Source organism: Mastigoproctus giganteus, chromosome 11, assembly GCF_048544385.1.
Source record: "Mastigoproctus giganteus isolate SK-2022 chromosome 11, ASM4854438v1, whole genome shotgun sequence".
Lineage (NCBI taxonomy): Eukaryota > Metazoa > Arthropoda > Arachnida > Uropygi > Thelyphonidae > Mastigoproctus > Mastigoproctus giganteus.
In genome coordinates, this window is record NC_143585.1 from 45,467,550 (window position 1) to 45,489,140 (window position 21,591).

Here is a 21,591-nt window from a genome sequence, read left to right on the forward strand (position 1 = left end):
GTTACAACAGTAAATAAAAAAAAAAAAATTGTCATTTATCAAATAAGTAAACAGCTTTTTAAATTTTGCAAAAAGATGATTGTAAGCCTACCATGTTTGGACAGACAGGTGGGCAGAGTAATGACAGAGCAGCATCACATAATTGGATTTAAAATAAAATAATAATTAAAAAAAAAAAAATTTCCAAACCTTTCAAGATTTCAGAATTCTGAATACTACATGTGTAAATATATTTGCTATTTCTGTTTAAAGTATGTTTTCTTGAATCCTTTTGGTAATACTAAAATACTATCATCGCGTGCAATGAAATACAAAGGTAAGGCAATGCAAACGTTTATGCAGAACATATCTCATACAAGAATTACTAAGTTAGCTACAAAATGTTATCAATAAAAAAAAAAAAATCACCCTAAAAATTTTAAAATATCAAAAAATAGAAAAGTAATTACCTATTTCATGTAGAATGGTCTCATCAATATTGTGCAATTTTAAAGGCTATAAAAAAGAAAATAAATATTTAAGTAGATTCAGTTTAAGCTTAATAAGAAAAAAAAAAAAACACTTGCTATAAACTTAATTAAAATCAGGCAGCAGAGAAAAACCTGTGCATATGCAATTGTGTATAATCTGAAGTCTAGTGATAAGATAAGAGTAGCATTAATTCTTAGTTTGAATATTCAATACTAAAACTATACTAATAAAATAAGCAACTGCAATACTTACAGCACCAGGTACTAAAAAACTAGAATGAATTTCATATGCCCATTTTTTCATTTCTTTACTTGTTCCTTGCTCATACAGGTCAGATATTAAATAGAAAAACTACAACACAAAAAATACATACACACAAATTACATTTTTATATTTCAGATGTAATAGTCTGTCAAATTTATTCAAAATAAATAAAGAGTACACATATATAAAAAACTAAATCTTATCAATTCTTACTTACTAATTAGTGAATAGCATCCTGTGCTCTAACTCAGTTAACTTTTGATGCTCCTTCTGCAGAAAGTAATTCTGCAGGAGTATTCAGTCTGCTCAAAACTGTGGGCAATTGACATAAAAAAAGACAGCACTAAACTCTGAATTTTGTATATGTATATATATATGCACGAACTTGGCATAGTCATTGTTTCAAGTGCTCCTATTAATCTCTTGTGTTTTTTTTAATATCAGTTAATAAGTAGAGTTTTACATATACTAGGGAAACGGCCAAATGTCTATTTTTCCCAATGTCAAAATCTTCATGTTCTGTACCTTCTAATGCTTCCAACTATCCTGTAAGTTAAATCGAATCAGGCACCTTTCTTCTGCGGAAGCTTGCCATTCCTACAGCTTGGAAGAATTTGCTTACCTCATTGCCGTCTGCGACCACTGTCAAGGTCAGAGAGGGGTGATAATCTCCCCGTAGGGTGAAGAGTCTCAGTCTCTGAAGAAGTTTAGAATACAGTTAAGCCTTGCTATACCGGTGGCAACATGGCACAGAAGCAATCTGGAACGTGCAGAAAATGCTCACAATCCACAAATTGCTGGATCAAGTGCAATGGCCCATGTAGGCTTGTTTTTTGTGTGACCTGTTGTCTTTTAAAAACTTGGCTCGTGCCTCAGGCCAGAGGCGATCACGATGGCAATGTGCTGCATGCCGTGGGCACAAAGTGAACGCCATGGAATCAAGGGATAACATCTCTGCATTGCCAGCAGGCTACTCTGGCGAAGTTGACCGCAGGTCACCTAATGCAAGCATGTCTGACTCCACCACAAATCTATGCCGAGATGCTCAGGCGCAAACTGATCAGGTCCTAGAGCAGCGTGAGGAGCTACTGTGTCAGAATTGTAGTAAAATGGGTGAGAAGCTTACCTTATTTGAGAATATTCTGAGAAGGCTCTGCACGGAAAATACAACCCTAAGAGAGTCACTACAGTGACTGGAAGACCTACAACAGTAAGCCCATCCAGGATACAGACTCCTTCCCTATACAAATTGTTCAACACTCAAAACAAATGGATTCTGACACCCGCATCATGCGGCCCCCAACAGAGCCATTACCTGCAATCCTTTCGCCTTCATCCCCTGCCCCGGGAGTCGTGAAAGCATGGAGGAAGAAATCAGGACTAATAAGAAGTAATGGGCCTCCCAAGCAAGGCAAGACCAGTCATAGTAAAGACACAAATGTCAGCCAAGCAGATCAGAATCATGATGCAGTTATTGGCTCTAATCTTAACCCACTAGGTATTAAAATCATGCAATGGAGGAAGGAGGTCTAGACTATCCAGCATTTTTATAAGTCTATGCCCGGAAACAATGGTGGAACAAATTGAAACCCTCCTGAAGCAGCTAGACATACCCGGTACCCCCATCAGGGTTTCCACCAGGCATCCAACCTATGCCTCTTTCAGGATCAAGATCAAAGATCACAATATAGATAGGTATCTAAACACAAATCCTGCAAGTCTCCTGGTGATGCCATGTTTTGGCAACCATAATGCGCAACCAGCAGTACATGCGATCTTGAGACCAGAGATGGACAGGGTACATAGCTAGGCAGCAAACCAGACTGTTCCTTTCAACCTGATGAAAGAAGAGCAGCCACCATGTTGACTAAATCCTGCAATCATCTCATCAAGTCTGATTACCAGATACAAGTGCACTTTACTAGTGGGACTGGTCCTAGTGCCACACCCTGCTCAAGAGGAATCAACCTTCAATCAGCCACCATCCTTTTTTTTTTTTTTTTTATGAAACCCCCAAACACGAAAGGTATCAAAACCTATAGTACTTAGTACCGTGCTTGGGTTGAAGGAGAAGTATGGGGGAAGGGGGGTGCCGGAAACTTTGCTCTAGAGACTAAACATGGGTTTCACCACTTGAAGCCTCCAATAAGCAAAGTGGTGGTATTTCACCGGTTGATGAAAGGAACCCTAGAAACTTAACTGAGATCAACACTGCCAACAATAAACATGTAAAATTCTTCATTCAGAATATCAGGAGCCTGAAGAACAAGCTCAGTGCCATGATTGACATACTTATAAGTGTGGATTACAATTTTGTTATCCTTATTGAAACCTGGCTTCATGACAACATGAACATATCGCCTTTAACCACCAACATCGGCTATCAGTCTATTCTGGCAAACAGGAAAGATAGGAATGGAGGTGGAGGCTTAATCTGCCAAAGGCAACACCTCCCTCTTATCAAATCTTGAGCATACCCTGGTAGCGATTTTGAGGCTGTTCTGGGCTACTATCTAGTCGATTTGCTAGTACATGCAGTTTACTTCCAAAACTGCAAAGGTCAGCAAAAGGTTGATCTTTGCAGTTAGAGGTGAGTGCCAGGTCCGACGACTCGTACAGGCGAACAGGCACAGCACTATTGAAGAGTTGACTACCCAATACAACATGGGCCAACTCAGAACAATATCTGCCATGACAATGCTTCATGGCAGAACATGCAAGTTGGATGTTAGAAGACTGGAAGAAAGTGTGCTGGTCAGATGAGTCACGTTATTGACTCCACACCGTGGATGGTCGTGTACGGATTTGGCATCAACAACATGAGGCTCTTGATTCATCATGTATGGTATCAAAAATGCAGGCAGGTGGAGGCGGTTGTATGATGTGGGCATGTTTTACTGGTAGGAACTTGGACCCCTGGTGCACGTGGAACAACTTATCGCTGGTCTCCACTATCGTCAAGTGCTTGCTGACTGGGTACACCCCGCTATGTTACACTTTTTCCCATATGGCAATGGTGTCTTCCAAGATGACAATGCACCAAGCCATTGGGCACTTGTTGTAGGAATGGTTTGAGGAACACATTTCTGACTTCCAGCATATCAATCCCATAGAGCACTTATGGGACACTACGGAAAGGCATATCAGGCTTCTGGATACATCAATCACATCCATACCTGCATTGCTGATCGCATTACACACAGCTTGGTTGGCCATACCTCTCGAACGCTTCCGACATCTTTTTGAATCAATGCCACGTCGGATAGCTGCTGTAGTGAGGGCAAAAGGAGGACCTATGAAGTATTAGGTAGGTGGTAATAATTCAGTGATCACTCAGTGTATAATTTAAGAGAATTTATTAAATTTTCTTAAATTATCAATTTTTGTTTTGTATATTTATGAAGGTAATTAATTTTATTTATATCAAGACAGATTTTTCACTCTTGTGAAAAATCTGTCTTGATATAAATAAAATTATATCAACCTTCATAAGGTTGATATAATTTTAACCTTCATAAAGAGGGTTGTAGTTGCTCTGAAAGAGGATAGCAAAAGAGCCTGGAGCATTTACTAGCTCCCTCTCAGAAGAACTATTTTTTAAAAAATAAACAAATTCTCTAAAATGTAGAGCATCTGGAATAAATAACCATTGTGCCATCCCCCATAAGAGTTAACTACTAGAGTACTATTAAGCAGACTTACTTTAAATAATCGTTAAAAAATAAAAAATAATAAAATTTTATATATACAGTAAACCCCCATTACAATACTCCTATTTATAGTGCTATTTATTAGTATTCCTATTCTGGTCACATGGCCACTCCCATGAAGTGCCATGCATTTTGTAATGGCTATAGCATGATTATATTGTGTTTTTTTAAGGTTCCAAGAAGGAATAAATCTGGATATAATTCTCCTTCCTCTTGATTTTTGACCTTGGGATAGGATGTAGAGTCTGAATTCTAGGAATCATTAATCCTGTAGCTTATTTTCTTCAGAGATATCATCCCCGGTTCAGATGATATTTATTTCTTATTTCTTTAAAAGTAGAAAGGCAGCTCTTTACAACTCAGTGTCAAGATATTTATCACTGCATCAGCACACTCACCTCATCTTGTTTTTATTTTTTTTATTCAACATTTTCCTTGCTGGTACAGTAATTAAAATCCTTTGTATGTGCATGTGCTTAACATCATATCAATAAATTCAATATCAGCATTACTATTATGTTAATAGTAAATTATTCTGCTCATACACTAATACTCTTGATATGTTTAGTTTAATTTCATAAAATATTTTTATGAATTTCATTCATTTTAATCAAAAAATGTTTGGTATCAAAAAAAAATAAGTATAGTACATTAAGCGTACAGGTTTTCAACTTATATATAAACTTACATTACTTCATATACACTACAAAAAATATAATAAAAAAATAAGCATATGAACTTTAGCATTAGTAGAGGCATACGATGCAAGAAAGCAAGCTTATGCAGCAGGCAAAAAAAAAAAAAAAAAAAAAAAAAACCCTCCCATTTCACCCCTCCATTCATTCCAAATGCCTGTCCAGCTCAGCCTTAAATTTATTTAGGCTATTAGCTTCCACAACAAAAGATGGAAGCCTGTTCTGCCAATCAACTACCCACTGGCTTGAGGCAAATTTCCGTACATCTATTCTACAACTATCTTTCCTTAATTTGAAACTGTGCTCCCCCCCCCCCCTCAGGCTCTTAGTTTGAGCAAGGAGAAGAATCCCATCAGCATTCAGCTTGCTCAACCCATTCATTGATTTAAAATCAATGCTATCTACCAAAATATTAAAACTATTGTTTCCCAACTTACAGTGCTCTTGGCACAATCCCCTAAAAACCACTATAATAGGAGTACAATCAGTCCTCGTATAGCACGATAGCTGCGTTCCTAGAAACCCTCGTGCAATGCAAAATCGTGCAATATAAACAACAGGCCCTATGGGAAAAATGGGGTTAGGTGCCGACCACCCAAGATTGAACACACATTTGTAACCAAAACATTACCAAACACAATAAATAATCGTAATAAAATACTAACGCATTTTATTACGACTATTACGTAATAAAATATTGCTAATGCTTTTACTTCTATCGTAAGCAACCTTATTTTTTTTGTTTGATTTTCTATCCAAACAGATGACAGGCGTTCCATCTCTTCCAATTCTTTGTGTCTTAATCTAATGGATTTTAATTACACTTTGAGTTGTTCCTGCTATGAAAGTTGTTTTTGTTTTCTCTTTGTTTTTTTGTTTTGTTTTTCTCTTTCTAATTCTCGGTGTTGCCTCATTTAGGTCTGTAGCACATCCAATATCGCATGGTCTTTCATTTCGCTCAAAGCGTTTCACAATTTCATATTTTTTCTCTATCGACAGAGGCGGACTGGCCATAAGCCTTACCCGGGAAACGCCCGGTGGGCCACAGGCCGGTGTGATTTTGGCCATAAACCATAGTATGAGGCCACTATAAATTTTCCCGGGTAAGAATTTTTGACTTAGTCCGCCTCTGTTTATCGATATTGCTTTTCTTTTTCTCTCTGAATCTGCAGTATCTTCACCAGGACGCTTCCTTTTCACACCTTTTAAGTATTTTACTCATTTTTAGGGAACAAAGCACAATTACAAAACGAGGAGGCACACTTGATACACATAAACAAAGCTGCGCATGTGTAGCAACTGAATAAACAACACCGTAAAGGCTGAGATACACTATTAACACCTCACATTTTACTAAAGCACATTTCTGGGGGTTACTACCATAAAACAATAAAAACAATTTCCAGTTGCGTTTCTGCTAGTGGAATCTGTTATAAACTGGTAGTAAACTCGATCTAATTGCATTTGCAATTATACTGATAGCTGGAATTGTGTTGGTTTTTACGTTATTATGGTGAAATGTGTTTCCCCTTCACTGATATAAAAAAACATAAATACATTTTCAGAATCTTCTCTTCATTCCTATCGTGTTGCGTTCGGTTGGGGTGATTCCGCGTTCGACTGCCATTTCTTGTAAACACAAAGGCGAATCGTGCATAAGCGAATTCGGTTCGTGCTATATAAGATATCGTTCCCCTAATTCGTGTAGTGTAAACACGTGTTATACGAGGACTGACTGTATACTGCATATTAATTAAAAGTGGGTATCAGGCAATAACTTTAATACTCACAATATAAGCTCAGTGTAGTAGTAGAGGCATGTTTCGCATGGAAAAAACCAAGAGTATGAGCTGATACAGAATCAGCCAAAAAAAAAAAAACGACGTTGGCTCCAAATGGAGCCAAAGGTGGATCCGTGAATAACATCATGTGAAATTAAAAAATACAATCTAAGCTTAGTATTTTCATTTACAATCAACAACAAAGGTTTGTGGTAACTAAAGTAGGATACATCGATTAAAAACCAAGTTGATACATGATTGACCATGCGTAGTAGATTTTGTAGGATCTGCTGAGAGTTTAAGATCAAATGTTGATTCTATAAAATCGAGGAATGGAGCATTTTCAGGTTTCTTAACGTCAATGTTGAAATCACCCACTAAAATTATTGGGATCTTTTGAAAGTTGAATTTCCTTACAACTTTAAGTATATCTCCAAACTTTGACATATAAATCGCTAGATTGGATATTAAGAAAACTTTAATCTGCTCCAATGTTGAATTTTAGGTGAGATGCAGATGTTATTTATTTGGTTTTTTTAGGAGCATTAGCAACTAAGGCCATATTGTTCCGTGAATATGCGGTGGTCATTCCCTGACCTTACCGCATCCTCCATATTTGGTGGTGACGGGCTCGAACCCCGGTCTAATCAAGAAGCGTGTGCTACGCACTGCTGCTCCTTCCCACCTGGCTACGGAGGCACCTGGTGAGATGCAGAATGTTACAAGCAAAGTCTTCTGTCCATTTATTTCAACTTCAGCTGCACAAATGTCGTCACAATTATCTGTACCAGTCATTTACTGTAGAGAGTCTGCAACCACGATAATGAGAATATGTGGAGTACATATTGTCGATTCAACTTTATTGTATATCGCAACACCACCAGATCGCACAGAAGGTCTTTTGAATTGTGTGATACATTTGTATCCTCAAACATCAACATTTTCATTGTTTTCAAGCCATGTTTTATTTAATGCCAAGATATTTGATTCCATGGAATTGGTTCGGTCACAATGCCTTCGCTATGAAATTTCAAACTGTGTATTCAACAGTACCATTCTGAAACTCGACGAAGCAACTTGATCCCAAAATTGTAATATGGTTATAGAGTGTTTCCGAATGATTGTTATTCAAAGGCTTCAATTCAGTTCAAAGATTTTCCATCTTAGGTGCGTTACAACCGCGAGCATGGTAGAATGTAAAGTCTTCTTTCTGATTTCTGATGTACAGGCCATCGATGCTTCTAACTCTCAACAATGCAAAGTATACCGGTTGCTGTTCGAGACTCTTATCGTAATTGAATACGATTTCTTTGAAAGTTCCACCCTGAGATTTACGAACCATCATGGCACAAGCTTCAACCAAAGGAAATTGGATTCTTTTGCATTTAAGCATTTTGCTTTTGAAAGATACTGTGGTGGAATGTCTCGTAATCAGAGTCCAGCCAGATTTTAATACGCCACTATGCGACAATATGTGCAGGCAAGACATGAGACGACTCTTAGTTCCAATATTCTTACTTTCAAAATGTAACCACAAGCTTTTGATTTCTGTTTCTTCCATCTTCAACATTGATGTTTGTAGTGATCATGTAAGGTTTTCCAGTCGATAGATGCAATACATATGGCAAACCTCCGGTCTCTGCTACACTCATTTCATGGAGTTTTCTTTGCATACTAGTCAACTGTTCATGACTTGTAACAGGTGGAGTGGTCATCGGCTGTACAATCGATGATGGTGTTTCCTTCCAATGCTTGATTATATTGAAAAACATTGTTGTTTTTTTTGGTAGTTGTTGGCGCATAGGCTTCTGTGGCCATAATGCACCTCCCAAGGTTTTTGCAGTACATTGATCCAAGCCCGAGGCGGGAATCGAACCCGCGACCTTTGGGTTGCCAGGCAGGCACTTTACCCACCCGGCTAGCCCGGTCGGCAAACATTGTTGTTACAATGAAACAAACGAACAGCATTTGGTACTTGCTCCACAACAAAGTCTCGTGCTCTAAATCGACTTTCGATTAACTTCTTTTTTTCAATGTCTAATGTTTCGCCATTTCCAAATTTAGTTAATATGTCGGAGAATACAACATCACTGTCTCATCACATGAACCAGTGGAAAGAAAATGACTACCACAAAATTGCACCACCGATGGAATTCTTATGAGGTTTGAATTTTTGCCTTGCATTCACTGGCAGCAACTGGTGCAAATCTCTGCAAAATATGATGTCTAAACCACGAAACACTCAATCAAATTCTCCGGTGATCTCTTATGGACTGGCGTTAATCGTATGCAAAATGTCAGCTCCGATCATGCTAACTGCATCAATGAATACTGCTTGGACATTTGAAACACGTTACAATAGAAGTGCAAAGTTTCTCAAGCAAGACCACCATATATTCACGTCATACAAACTTTGAACACTGAATGAACTGTAGTACTGTTGATCACCATGGCCACCTTCCCCATCGGCACACAGGCGACGAATGCATTGTTAAGCGAGTTGTGCACCAGACTTAAGCGATTGTAAGTTTCCATCATAATTTTCAAGGTACACATCTTGCCACAGCCTGCTGGACCAGTAAAGGATATTTGAAGCAGTGTTGTGTTAGCTCAATCTGTTATTCGATCAAGAACTTCAAGAATCAACTCACGTTGTTCTCTATTCATCATTCGAACCAACTTGCAGTTATCATCGCTTGTCATGACATCTTGCCGACACACCACAACGGATAGCGAGTTTGCCAAAATCATTTCAATATCATCACTGTTCTCTTGAAGTCTGTTACTAGCATCCTCTGCGACTCAACTTTGAACATATTCATCGCATTTTTCTCGAACATACTCTTTATCGTCCATTTCGATGTTTTCAACAATGCTCTAATGTTTTGTAAATATCAATGTCCAACTCATACCTTTTGCGGCAATTCATAAAGTACTCTTCATTTTCATCATCTGAAGAAACTTGTTTGAATCTAAGATATCAACCATTTCATTTTCAAAAGGCCAGTATAGTAAAACCATCTCACGTTTATACTCTGCCAATTCAGACATTTCATAGTGGCGATATCGTATGACTCACGTCTGTTTTCTAAGTTTACATTGTTCCTTCAAAACATTGTATTTCGCTGCAAAATCAGCCAAGCAAAGCTGACAGAGCTCTCCATCTTTTGGTCTTTTCTCATATTTCTGTATAATATTTTCATTCCATACGTCGGTAGAATCATCATCAAGATTTTCTTCATCCATTCACTTCTTGCTTTTCTGACGCTCGTGAGGCCAAGTAGTTGGAATGTACACAACTTCTCTACTAGCCTCAGAGATTGGCTGGTGAAGCAAATACCAAGCTGCCTCTTGCGAGCTCATTTCAACGCTGTTAAAACGCATTAGCGAGCTCATTTTAACGCTAATGCGTTTTAACAAGTCAGTGTAGTCTTGATTCGAATACTCTTCTTGCAATTTGATCAACTCTCAATGCAAATGGCTTAGTTTTGTTAACATATTTTACAATGCATGATGCGCATGAATGTTCCTTGAGTATGAACTGTAAATCCATGTTCAAATTTAATATACCAGCTATCCAAGGATTGAAGGTATTCATCCAAAATTGTGTCATATTTCTTTTCAGAATGGTAGGTCTTGTCAATCCTGATCAAATAACATCCAAGTTTTCACATCCAACTTGTGTTCTTCTAGAAACTGCCTGAGTGTATTGTAATGTTTCTCTTCAAGATCTTTCTCATATTGTTGAAAACACCATTTGAAACTTGAATGTCGATTGTCTTGTGTATTCATCGGTATTAAAACCCAAGTTTGATCCATAGACCAATATGGAATATTGAATCTGCATTAATCATCATTCTTCTTGAAACAAGTAAATATATGCTTGTGCACTTGATGTGAGTAAGACGTAGGAAGATCCAAAGCATCAATGCTGCACAATTCATCTATTATTTGTACAGTCTTTGGCATATTTTCCGAAACCAATTGTTTAGGATCGTTTTTTAGCCACAGCAAAATGTGGGCATGTGCACTGCCATGATGCTGGAACTCTATATGCTTGAAGCAATCAATTACTTTGAATTTCCCAAAAGGACTGTACCTTTTCGATTGCAGTATATGCATTATAATGTCAACTAGCTTACTGAAGTATATTACCCATGTGACTGGATCCTCGTTGAGGATCCAGTACGATCCAGAGCTTTGTACGATGCAATGCTGTCAGTTCTTTCACTGGATCGTCAACTACTCTATCTTCGCTACTATTTAGTCCGTGAAGTATTTTCATGAGATGTGGCCAGCAAATCTCCGTTGCACTCAATGTCAGAAACATGGTTGGTTTACCAAGTTGTCTGATCATAGCAAAGACATCTTTCTTGCGCCGAGCCCAGTAGTGTACAGAATTTGGAATGGATTTGAGAAACAACAAGTTACGTTCGATGCACTCTTTAACAAACCTTTGGACTTCTATCATACGTTTTGTTATGTTGGAAGTTTCTCCGATGCATTTGAAAGTGCAATATAATACTTTTGTTATTCTGAAGCGTAAAATTTTCATCGGCATGTATAGAAAATGATGTGCCGTTACTCCTCAGCAATCTTTTCGCCTTATTTCGCTAGTTGCTATCATAAACTGAGTAACAAGTAATCCATCTTTAAATTTACATGGATGGCCAAGTATATTGCTGGAAACGACAGTTCCTCAGCATGTTCATCGTAAATTATCGACATTGGTTGATTGTGTTGTCCAGGAGCAATTGCAAGATATTTGTCTTCATTCCAAAGTAGAGTGTGCTGCTGTGCCGTAAGCAATCTTTGACATTAAACTTGATACACCATCAATATCACTGATAAATATACAAAACAACAATGGGTCCAACACCGAATTCTTGAGGACACCACTAATAACATTAGTCCACGAAGAGCAGTGTCCATTGATTACCACTCTGTCTTCTCCCACTCAACCATCCTTTTATCCATTGTAGCAACCTGCCCTTAATGCCACAACTGCTCCAATTTGTACACTGTACAAATTGTCTTCCATGTACAACAATATCAAAAACTTTCCTGAAATCCAAGTATATGATATCAAAATTATTTTTTGCATCCAGTTCCTTTGTGACCACATCATAGTATCCAATCAAATTTGTCAGACAAGACTTTCCCTTAACAAATCCATGCTGTGTCTGAATTATTACTGCAATCGTGTCTAGATGATCCTGCAATGCATCTTTAACCAGTGGCTCCATTATTTTCCCCGGAACAGAAGTTTAACTAATTGGTCTGTAATTACTCATGCCACCCTTTGATCCCCCTTGGTGAATTGGAGATACATTTGCACTTCTCCAGTCCATGGGGATTCCCCTGAGTCCAAGGATGCTCTCATAATTATGGCTAAGGGTTTGCTTATTTCCTTTGCTGCCTCCTTTAATATAACTGGACAGATTCCATCCACCCTGGGGTGCCTTTCTTATGTTTAACTTCAACAATTTCTCCTCCATTTTGCTCTCAGTTATTACAAAATCATTTAACTCCCTGTTAGGATTTGATAAACATCTGGCCTTCTTCTTCTTCAATAACTCCTCATGTATGATGCAAATCTGGTGGCTTAGCAGAGGAAGAGCTCTCAACAGGGTGTTTGATCTGAAAGGTGAAATGCAGGAGTATTTCAAGAGAATAGTAGGCCAAAATTTGATGAGTGCATTGAAGATGAAGAATGGCTGCAGAAACTAGCCTACTTAGCAAACATTTTTATCACATGAACCAGTGAACAAGTCTCTGCAGGGCCCTGGAGAAAATGTTTTGACTTCAAGTGACAAGATTCTTGGATTTAAAAGGAAACTGAATCTTTCAAAAAATCATGTTGCAAAAGAAAATTTTGAAAAGTTTCACCTGCTTGAGCTTGAGAGTGATAGTGAGGAAGGATATCAGAAAGTCTCAAGTCTTATTGAAAACCAAAATTGAAACGTATTTTTCAAAACAAAATTGAACGGTATTTTTTCTCGCTTTCAGCACAAGTGTATGACTGGATGAGGGACCCTTCTCTGAATCTTTTGCTCAGCCTGAGAACCTGACTTTGAGAGAAGAGGAAGAACTTTGTGAGGTGCAGTCTGATCGTACACTCAAGATGAGATTTACTGATCTGCTCCTAGACATGTTGTGGATTTCTTTGAAAGAAGAGTATCCTGCTATTCACAGGAAAGCAATGAACATTTTGCTGCAGTTTTCAACTTCTTACATGTGTGAGCAAGTTTTTTCTTGTTTAACAAGCATCAAGAGACAGAAATCGTCTTATTTCAGTTGAAGATGAAATCCACGTGTGCTTATCTCAAGTTCGACCCAGAATTGAGTATTTGTGCAGCAAAAAACAAGCACAGGTTTCACATTAAAGAGGTAAATTTTATTCTATATTTTGTTTCAATAATAACACTTTTTATGCATATATAGGCCTATAAAAGGGAATCACGTGTATAATAATTTTGTAACTGCTAAGCTATATTTGAGCCTGATCATGTCACTCAGTAAGAAAGTGATTTTAATAACTTTACTATTCAACATTGTCAATAAATTTTCATGTTGTAAATAACATTAATTAAAATCAATTTAGAGCCTTTATTTAAATTAAATCTACTGAGGCTACTTTTAGAAAAATTAAATCCCATTTTGGCTTAAGCCAGTTATTTAAGAGAAATTTATTATGTCTGCCTTATGAGTTTAAAATTTATAAAAAGGAAAGAAAGAGATTAATTTCAAGAAAGCTAAGCTAAGCTTAACTTTTTTTTTTTTTTTCGAGAAAGGTTTGCTAAAAAGTCATTTTTAGTTTTAAATAGGGGAAAAAAATATATATAGTCTAGCACAGGCTATACCTCATTTGCATTATATATAGTAGAAATTTGTGATAAGACTTTTAGGCCTACTGGGATAATGTAAAAAAAAAAAATCAATTGGAAATTAAAAAAAGGAAAAACTTAAGTTTCCTATACCTACACTACTGACTTGCAATAGAGTTGATATCCTTTGTGGGGAGGGGCACCATACGAAAAGAGTAAGCTGATAAGTTGGCCAAAATAAAAAAATTCACAGAAAAATACCATTCTCTACTCAAAAGAGCATTGACAATTATTATATCTACAACTTATTGATCACGCTAATGTATGATGAGCTGTAGGTATAATTTTTATGCAGGAGTTTCCTGAGACTTGAAAATTATTTCAAGGATTTCTCCAGGGTAAAAATATTGAGAAAGGCTGCACTATAGTATAGTATGCGCTATATGCTTCATATTTTACTCTGCTACAGTCATTTTTTGTAATTCTATTTGTAGGATATACATATAACTGAGGGTAGAAAAATGAATATGAGGCCCTTTTCCAAGCCTGTAAATCAGCTTGCAAAGCGCTCTCTCTCTCTCTCTCTCTCTCTCTCTCTTCCCCCCCCCCCCATATTTATGTGGTACTGCTGTTCCATAGTTAATATAAGACAAAAAAATACATGTAGAAAGGCAATCTTTTATATGGGGAATTTCAATTAAAAGGCACTGGGATCCATCTCACTTATTTTTAGGTTTTGACTCTGTCACCTTGACCTTTTCTTGCCATTCTTGCCACATTTTTCTCAATGGGAAAATTTTTCCCAGGCTTTGCTTTAATCTATAAATGTCATCACTGTACTTCTGAAACAAAGTAAGCTGATTTTATTTGAAGGAAAAACAAAACAAACAGTTGTATTGTGTCATTCACTCTTTGATACACATGCATTTGACAGTATGTGTCATATCTCTGTGCACTATGACCATTGTGTTATTTTTTTTTTCTTGAAATGAAATGGTTTACTCTCTTTTCAGAGTTACACTGATCATGTTTTTATACTAAACCAAGAAGAGAAAAATTTCCCATTGAGAAAATTAACTTAGAAATTAACTAAGCGAGAGAGAGAGAGACCCTGGTATCTTCGAATTGAAATGCCAAACCCAATAGTATATATACCTTATAGAAACTGAACACATCTCTTAATTCAAGATGTACAAAAAAAAAAAAAAAATATTTACTGGTATATTATATATACCAGTAAATATTTGCATACTATTGCCTTTAATCCGTATAAAAGCAATGGGGAAGTTTTCCTCAGTCACTGGTTTAGTTTACTGAACACTATAACACTACTTAGCCACCCTTCACCAAGGATGAAGGGTGGTTAAGTAGTGTTATAAATCCAAAATATTGATATCATCATCCAATATCAGTATATTAGTTTTTGTTTGTCAGAACCACATGACAAAGCCCATACCTGTCCATAGGATATTAATAATACCATATAAGGTGTAATTAATATCCTTCAAATAATACATAACATGGTACAAACCATATAAAGAAACTTATACATGTTAAAGATCAGGTATGGGGTTCAATATTCCAGGGTTCTGGAATATCAGAATTAATATGCAGCAAAACTTCATAAATTTGGGTCCAAGAACATAGCACATTTCCACAATTTCATCTTTTTTTAAGGTTATACAGATAGCTTTAAGTATTCAGGGGTAATCTGTTATTTTTATTAGATAATATAGTAACAAAAGCTGCCAGCATTATGCCAATACGTTAACCACTATCACCAGGAAAGTCTGATGGGTAATGTACTTGCCTAAAAAATAAAGGTTGTGTGCTTTAATTTCAATGCCCTCCAAGTATGGGTATTATGATTATCCAAATATATTTTATTTAATATGAGGTATAAATTATGTGATATAATTTCAACAATTGAATCAACTTAAGAAGTAAATACATACTCTTCTTCTGGCATTATAACCAAGGGTGGGTCTTAGCCTTCAACAATGTTCCACCAGTAAGCCCTCCCGGAAGTCAAACTTCTCCAACTTCTTATTCTCACGACCTTTAAGTCCTCTTCTACGTTATCCATCCATCTTTTCTGCGGTCTTCCTCTTGCCCTCCTACCAGTAGGTTTCCATTTCATTATCCTCTTAGTTATTCTGCTGTCATCCATTCTCATAACATGTCTCAACCAGGCAAGTCTCTGGCTCTTCACAAATCTGATGATGTCTGCACCCTGCATAAGATTGTCAAGTTCATGGTTCATTCTGATCCTCCAGGATCCATCAACATCTTGTACGGGGCACCAAAGACTTTTCGCAAAATTCTAAGCTCAAACACTCTCAACAACTGTTCATCTTTACTTGTTAATGTCCAAGCTTCACAACTGTACGTTACAACTAGTCTAATGAGACTTTTGTATATTCTTAATTTTAAATGTCTGTTCAATACTCTGGACTTCATTAGTTTTTCATGCATAGAAGCATCTGTTTCCACTCAGGATACAGAACTTAATTTCATTAGTAATAGAGTTAGACTGATTTATCTGCGAACCTAGATAGGCGAAATTTTGAACAAGCTCAAACGAGAAGCTGCTGGTACTTAAATTTTCTGTGTTATATGCCATTCTCCAGACTTCCATATATCTTGTCTTGCTTCATTTATCCTAAATCCTCTTCTTTGTGCTTCACTATCCAGCCTGGCCACTCCAGTGCTCCTTTAGTCCTACTGATAACAGAGACATTATTAGCATATGCACAGACCTGCACTGTCTTTGTGCCTATGTGTCCAGTTATGTCTAATTTTCTGACAACCACCTCTAAAACCAAGTTAAATAACACAGTAGAGAGTGCATCGTCCTAACATTGGTTAATGTCAAAGGGAGTCGTCAACTCATTGTCAATTCTCACCACTGCTTTAGAGCCAAAAAGGGTTGCTTTTATGAGCATTAACAATAATTGCAGGTATGCCCAGGAGAAGATCATTTATCATTTCCTCTCTGTTGAGTGAATCAAAAGCTTGCATGAAATCTATATATAGATTAAATAAGTGTATATTATACTCAAATGCTTTTTCCTGTATCTGCCTCAAGATGAAAATCTGGTCAGTTGTTGAGCGATGGGGTCTGAAATCACACTGATATTCTCCAATGATTTTCTCTGAATCTGTTATAGATAACTCCCAACAAAACCTTGTAAGTAACGCTCAGAAATGTAATGCTTCTATAGTTAGAGCAAAGCAGTTTATCACCCTTCTTGTGAATCGACTATATGATTCCAAGTGTCCATTCATCCAGGATTTTTTCCTCAGACCATATTAATATGGTATCAGATTATGTATTCTTCTCCATGGTGTCACTCCACCGTTCTCGAGCAACTCTGCAGTTATTCCATCAGCTCATGGTGCTTTAAAGTTCTTTAAGCACTTAACTTTTCAAAATTCTTTGAAACTAGGGTCTTCAATGCATGGTTCTACTGTATAGTTCAATAGCTGTTTCGTTTCTGTCTTACCTCCTGTCAAAATACTCTTTCCAACATTTCAGAACTTCCTTTCTCTCAGTCAGCAAGTACCCTTCACTATCCCTACATGCAGTAACTTTTGAACAGAATTTCCATGTACTTTAATCTTCTTATGAAACTTTCTACTTTCCTTCTTTGTTGTAATGTTTCACCATTTCATCGACCTTCCTTCTCAAAGCTTCTCTCTTTTTCTTTCTACATATCCTAGCTGTGGCAATCCATTTTTCCTTGTAGTGTTCACTATTCACTCTGCTATTCTGCTCTAAATATTTCACCCTGGCTTGTGTCTTCAATTCTACTGCTACTTGACACTTGTCATCATACCATTCCTTATTTCTCGGCCTTGAGGTCTCACCCAAGGTTACATGTGCTGGACCCAGAATTCCAGCCTTCTTATGAAACTTTCTACTTTCCTTCTTTGTTGTAATGTTCCACCATTTCATCGACCTTCCTTCTCAAAGCTTCTCTCTTTTTCTTTCTACATATCCTAGCTGCGGCAATCCATTTTTTCTTGTAGTGTTCACTATTCACTCTGCTATTCTGCTGTAAATATTTCACCCTGGCTTGTCTCTTCAATTCTACTGCTACTTGACACTTGTCATCATACCATTCCTCATTTCTCAGCCTTGAGGTCTCACCCAAGGTTACATGTGCTGGACCCAGAATTGCAGCCTTTATGCAAGTCCATTCATCTTCAATCTTGTCACTGTTTTCCTGTTCCTGCAGTCTTCGGGCCAACTCTTCCTGGTACTTCATTTCAACAAGTCTATCTTTCAATTTCAAATACGTACTACTGTACTATTAAGTAAAACTAGTTTTAAATGCCTCATAAAATGAATGATTTTATACATTGCGAATAAATAGTAACAATGACATTTGCATAGCTGCAAACTACTGGCTTTCAAAAAAGCTAGAGATCAAGCATTTGTAATGCAGGAGGAAAAATAAAGTTTTTGGGCCAAAACAGGAAATTTTTTGAAAAAGGTGCAGTGCTTCCCCGATAACAGAAAAATATATTAAAATACATCAATAGGATTGTTTACAAATATCGTATACTTTTAAACATTAGCTTATCTAACATTGTTTTATCTGTGGATTTCTGTTTGAATATTCTGTTAGACATCAACTGATTGTGACTTCAAGAAAAATACCATTGTAAATCTGCCCTCTTCAGAAATGTTGAGTTAAAGTGCTGATTAGAATAATGGCACTGTTGTGAAGAGAAGATCTCTGAACCCAGTTTTGGCTTTCTCACCTGGCTGAATATTCTCTCACACTCAGAACTGCTATGAGGAATTGTTAAATTACCAAGCATGACTTGGGATAATTTGTTATATTTCAAGCTTCCTTGTGCACAGGTCAGTTATCCAACCAAGGACCTAACATCAATTCTTTCTTCTTTTATAATAGTGTCTGTTAAGTTCTCACAATGAAACCAACAGAACTGATGCTGCAAAACATCTAACATCATAATTAAAAACGCCAAGAAGTAATAATAGCATCAGGAAACTTGTCCACAAAAAAAGTTCAAATTTGAAAATGATGTACTGCCAATTGATGAAATTTGTACTACCTTTTATAAGAAAATCATTATTTAATGAGAATTTGTGCATTACGTAGTCACATACAGCCATAAAGTATTTCCACAGAATCTTCTCCTCTCGTTTTAGATTTTCCACGATCTTGGCAGTAGAAATGCATATGACTAAGTCAGACTCTCCCTTCTGGTTTAGTCTGCTGTGATAATCAATTTCCAAAATAAAAGTGGAAGATTTGAAAGCTAGTTGTAAAATAAAATAACATCCTTCACGCACATTTTCAAACGTTGGCATAACATTCAAAAGAAATAAGTAAATTGCTTTATTCAAGTCAGAAAAATGAACATGGTTTCATTTCTTTTCTTTCCAAAGAAAAGAGATGAAAGAAAAGATAAAATATAAAAAACAAATGCCCTAATTAGCTAAGGACTATACTGTAGGATATAAAGACTAATAAAAAAATAAAAATTAAATGCATGCTGAAAATCTAAAAATTACAAAATATATAGCCCAAATCTTACCAAACTTGAAGGATCACTATTTGAAATTAAATAATGCATAAATACGGCAAGGTGTGGAGGATTCCTAACAAGTTTCCAGATACCATTAAAAGGACCATGATCTTCCAAATGGCCCTATAATAAATATATCTGTTACCAGTACACTAAATAATAAAGTACATTGAACTAATTTTTCATTCAAAATATTATTTCTATATTATAGATTATATTGTAATCACAGGATTTTTGCAATATTTTATTAATAAATAATCATATACAATAAACTCTTTAAAATCTTACACTATGGGGAGAGGTGCTGGATTTTAGAATTCTCCAGATTTTAGAGAGGTATTGCTCATGGTTGAGCAGTTTCAGAGGGGCACATTTTAATAAAGTGCACAAACAAGTTGAACTTATTTACATCTGTAAACATAACTACCTTGTCCTTTCATTCGTTTTTGTGAGCAAGCAGGATTTGTTTTTGTGGACAGAAGGATTTAAACTACAGTATTAATGGATGGTTTTAATTCTTACAAAAGAACAACTTGCCTTCATAACAAGTGGCCATGGTGTTGCACTACTTTAACAAATGCTTTTAGCTATATTACAAATTTAAAAATTGATTTTGTATACCACATGCCAGCTGACATAAAAAAAAAAAAAAAAAACTTCTTTACAACTTTGTCAAGTTATGACTACAGAACAGTTGCTATCTAATAAGTGACCAGCTAGTTCTGAAACAGGCTGTCATGACAGTGTTGTCTTTTAAATAACTGGCCAATAACCTTTTGGAGAGGCCATCTGTTTGAAATAGTGAAATACCAGAGAAACTCAATGCAAAGGCAATTTGTTCTGCTGCAGAATTAAGATCATTGCATTACATATGCAATTTAAATCATGTTGGTCATAAAAACAGATTAAAGGAAGAGAGAGTCCTGTAAGCAGCTTATAAAGAAAGAAATGTTATTCTGATTATGAGTGCCAGATTGCTTTCTTAATATTTCAAAATTGTAAAATGTTGTGAAGTTTTCTGTACAACGTGCCATATTTTAAAGAATTACAAATTGTAAAGTGCAGGATTTTATGGAGTTTACTATATCATGAAACATACAAAGAAACACTCAGCATCTTTCAAGTGCTAACTTATCAACAAATTGATCAAAGATGAATAAGGGATACTTCATATACAATCTATTTCAAGTACCTCTGGACATTAATATGCAGAAATCAGAATAGTGTTTCTACAGTTTTGACAGTTACTTATTAATGTCTGAAATATCAATGCAATACTGCATTAGCATCTTTCAAAACATCTGAACACAATTTTGATATACTACAAATAAGATACCTTAATGCTTCTTGGTAGCACTGTACATGCACATGGCTTAACCCAGGACATGCTTTTACTTTATTGAGAATGGTAATATTGAAAGAGTAAAAAGATTCAAATATGTTATATTCATATTGGTATATGGAGTTGAAACTTGGACACTCAGGGCTTCAATGAATGAACAAGTGAACAAGTGTTACAAATTATAGGACATAATCAGCAAAAGATGAACATTGTGAAAAGACAGAAGGTAAAATACTTGGGACACACGAGAGGAAGGAAGTACGAGTTGTTGCAGGTAGTCTTGGAGGGAAGGATGGAGGGGACGAGAGGAGTTGGCCAACAAAAAACCTCATGGATGGATAATATCAAGAGATGGGCGGAACTGGTATTCGAAAAAATTGTCAGATGGGCTGAAGATAGAAAAGAGTTCAAAAAAGTGGACACCAGCCTCTGAACTCAGAGATGGCACTGAAAGAAGAATATAGATGATGGAAAATGAGAGAATGTCTGGTTTTTTATTTTTTTTTAAAGTATTTTTGCTATAGCAATTAATGCCACGAGGCATTGATATATAATTTTTGCAAATCAGATGTCTTTGTGACAGGTTTGCCTGCTTTTGCAGGAAGAAAAGAAATAAACCACAGATGAGGGAGATGAGACTGATCACCTCAGACACAGTTTTATGAACTTAATTGATATTATGTGAATTAAGTTTATAAAAATAGAATCTAAGAGATCTTCCAATAGTGGAGAAAAACGACAATCATATTATGATATATACATAAATTAATAAAACTTGATATGAAGTGCAGGATGCTGCTAATGCAACAGTATATAGATATCATTGCTGAAATATGCAAATTAGCTCAAATGTACTTGAAATTGAGTGGGCAACGAGAAGACTTCACAGGAAAATCTTACTTCTCACAACCACACTCACAATGGATACTCATACTG

At 36.3% G+C, this 21,591-nt stretch overlaps 1 protein-coding gene across 1 annotated transcript in view; it reads right to left on the reverse strand.

Annotated features, from left to right (window-relative positions):
• RhoGEF2 (Rho guanine nucleotide exchange factor 2) overlaps positions 1–21,591 on the reverse strand; it is a 764,869-nt gene that overhangs the window by 464,732 nt on the left and 278,546 nt on the right. Inside the window, exons 14-16 of the mRNA XM_090384978.1 lie at positions 19,323–19,436; positions 724–822; positions 450–495 (exon numbers count right to left, since the gene is read on the reverse strand). Coding sequence (XP_090241104.1) covers positions 450–495; positions 724–822; positions 19,323–19,436 — 259 coding nt within the window. The remainder of the gene's footprint in view (positions 1–449; positions 496–723; positions 823–19,322; positions 19,437–21,591) is intronic.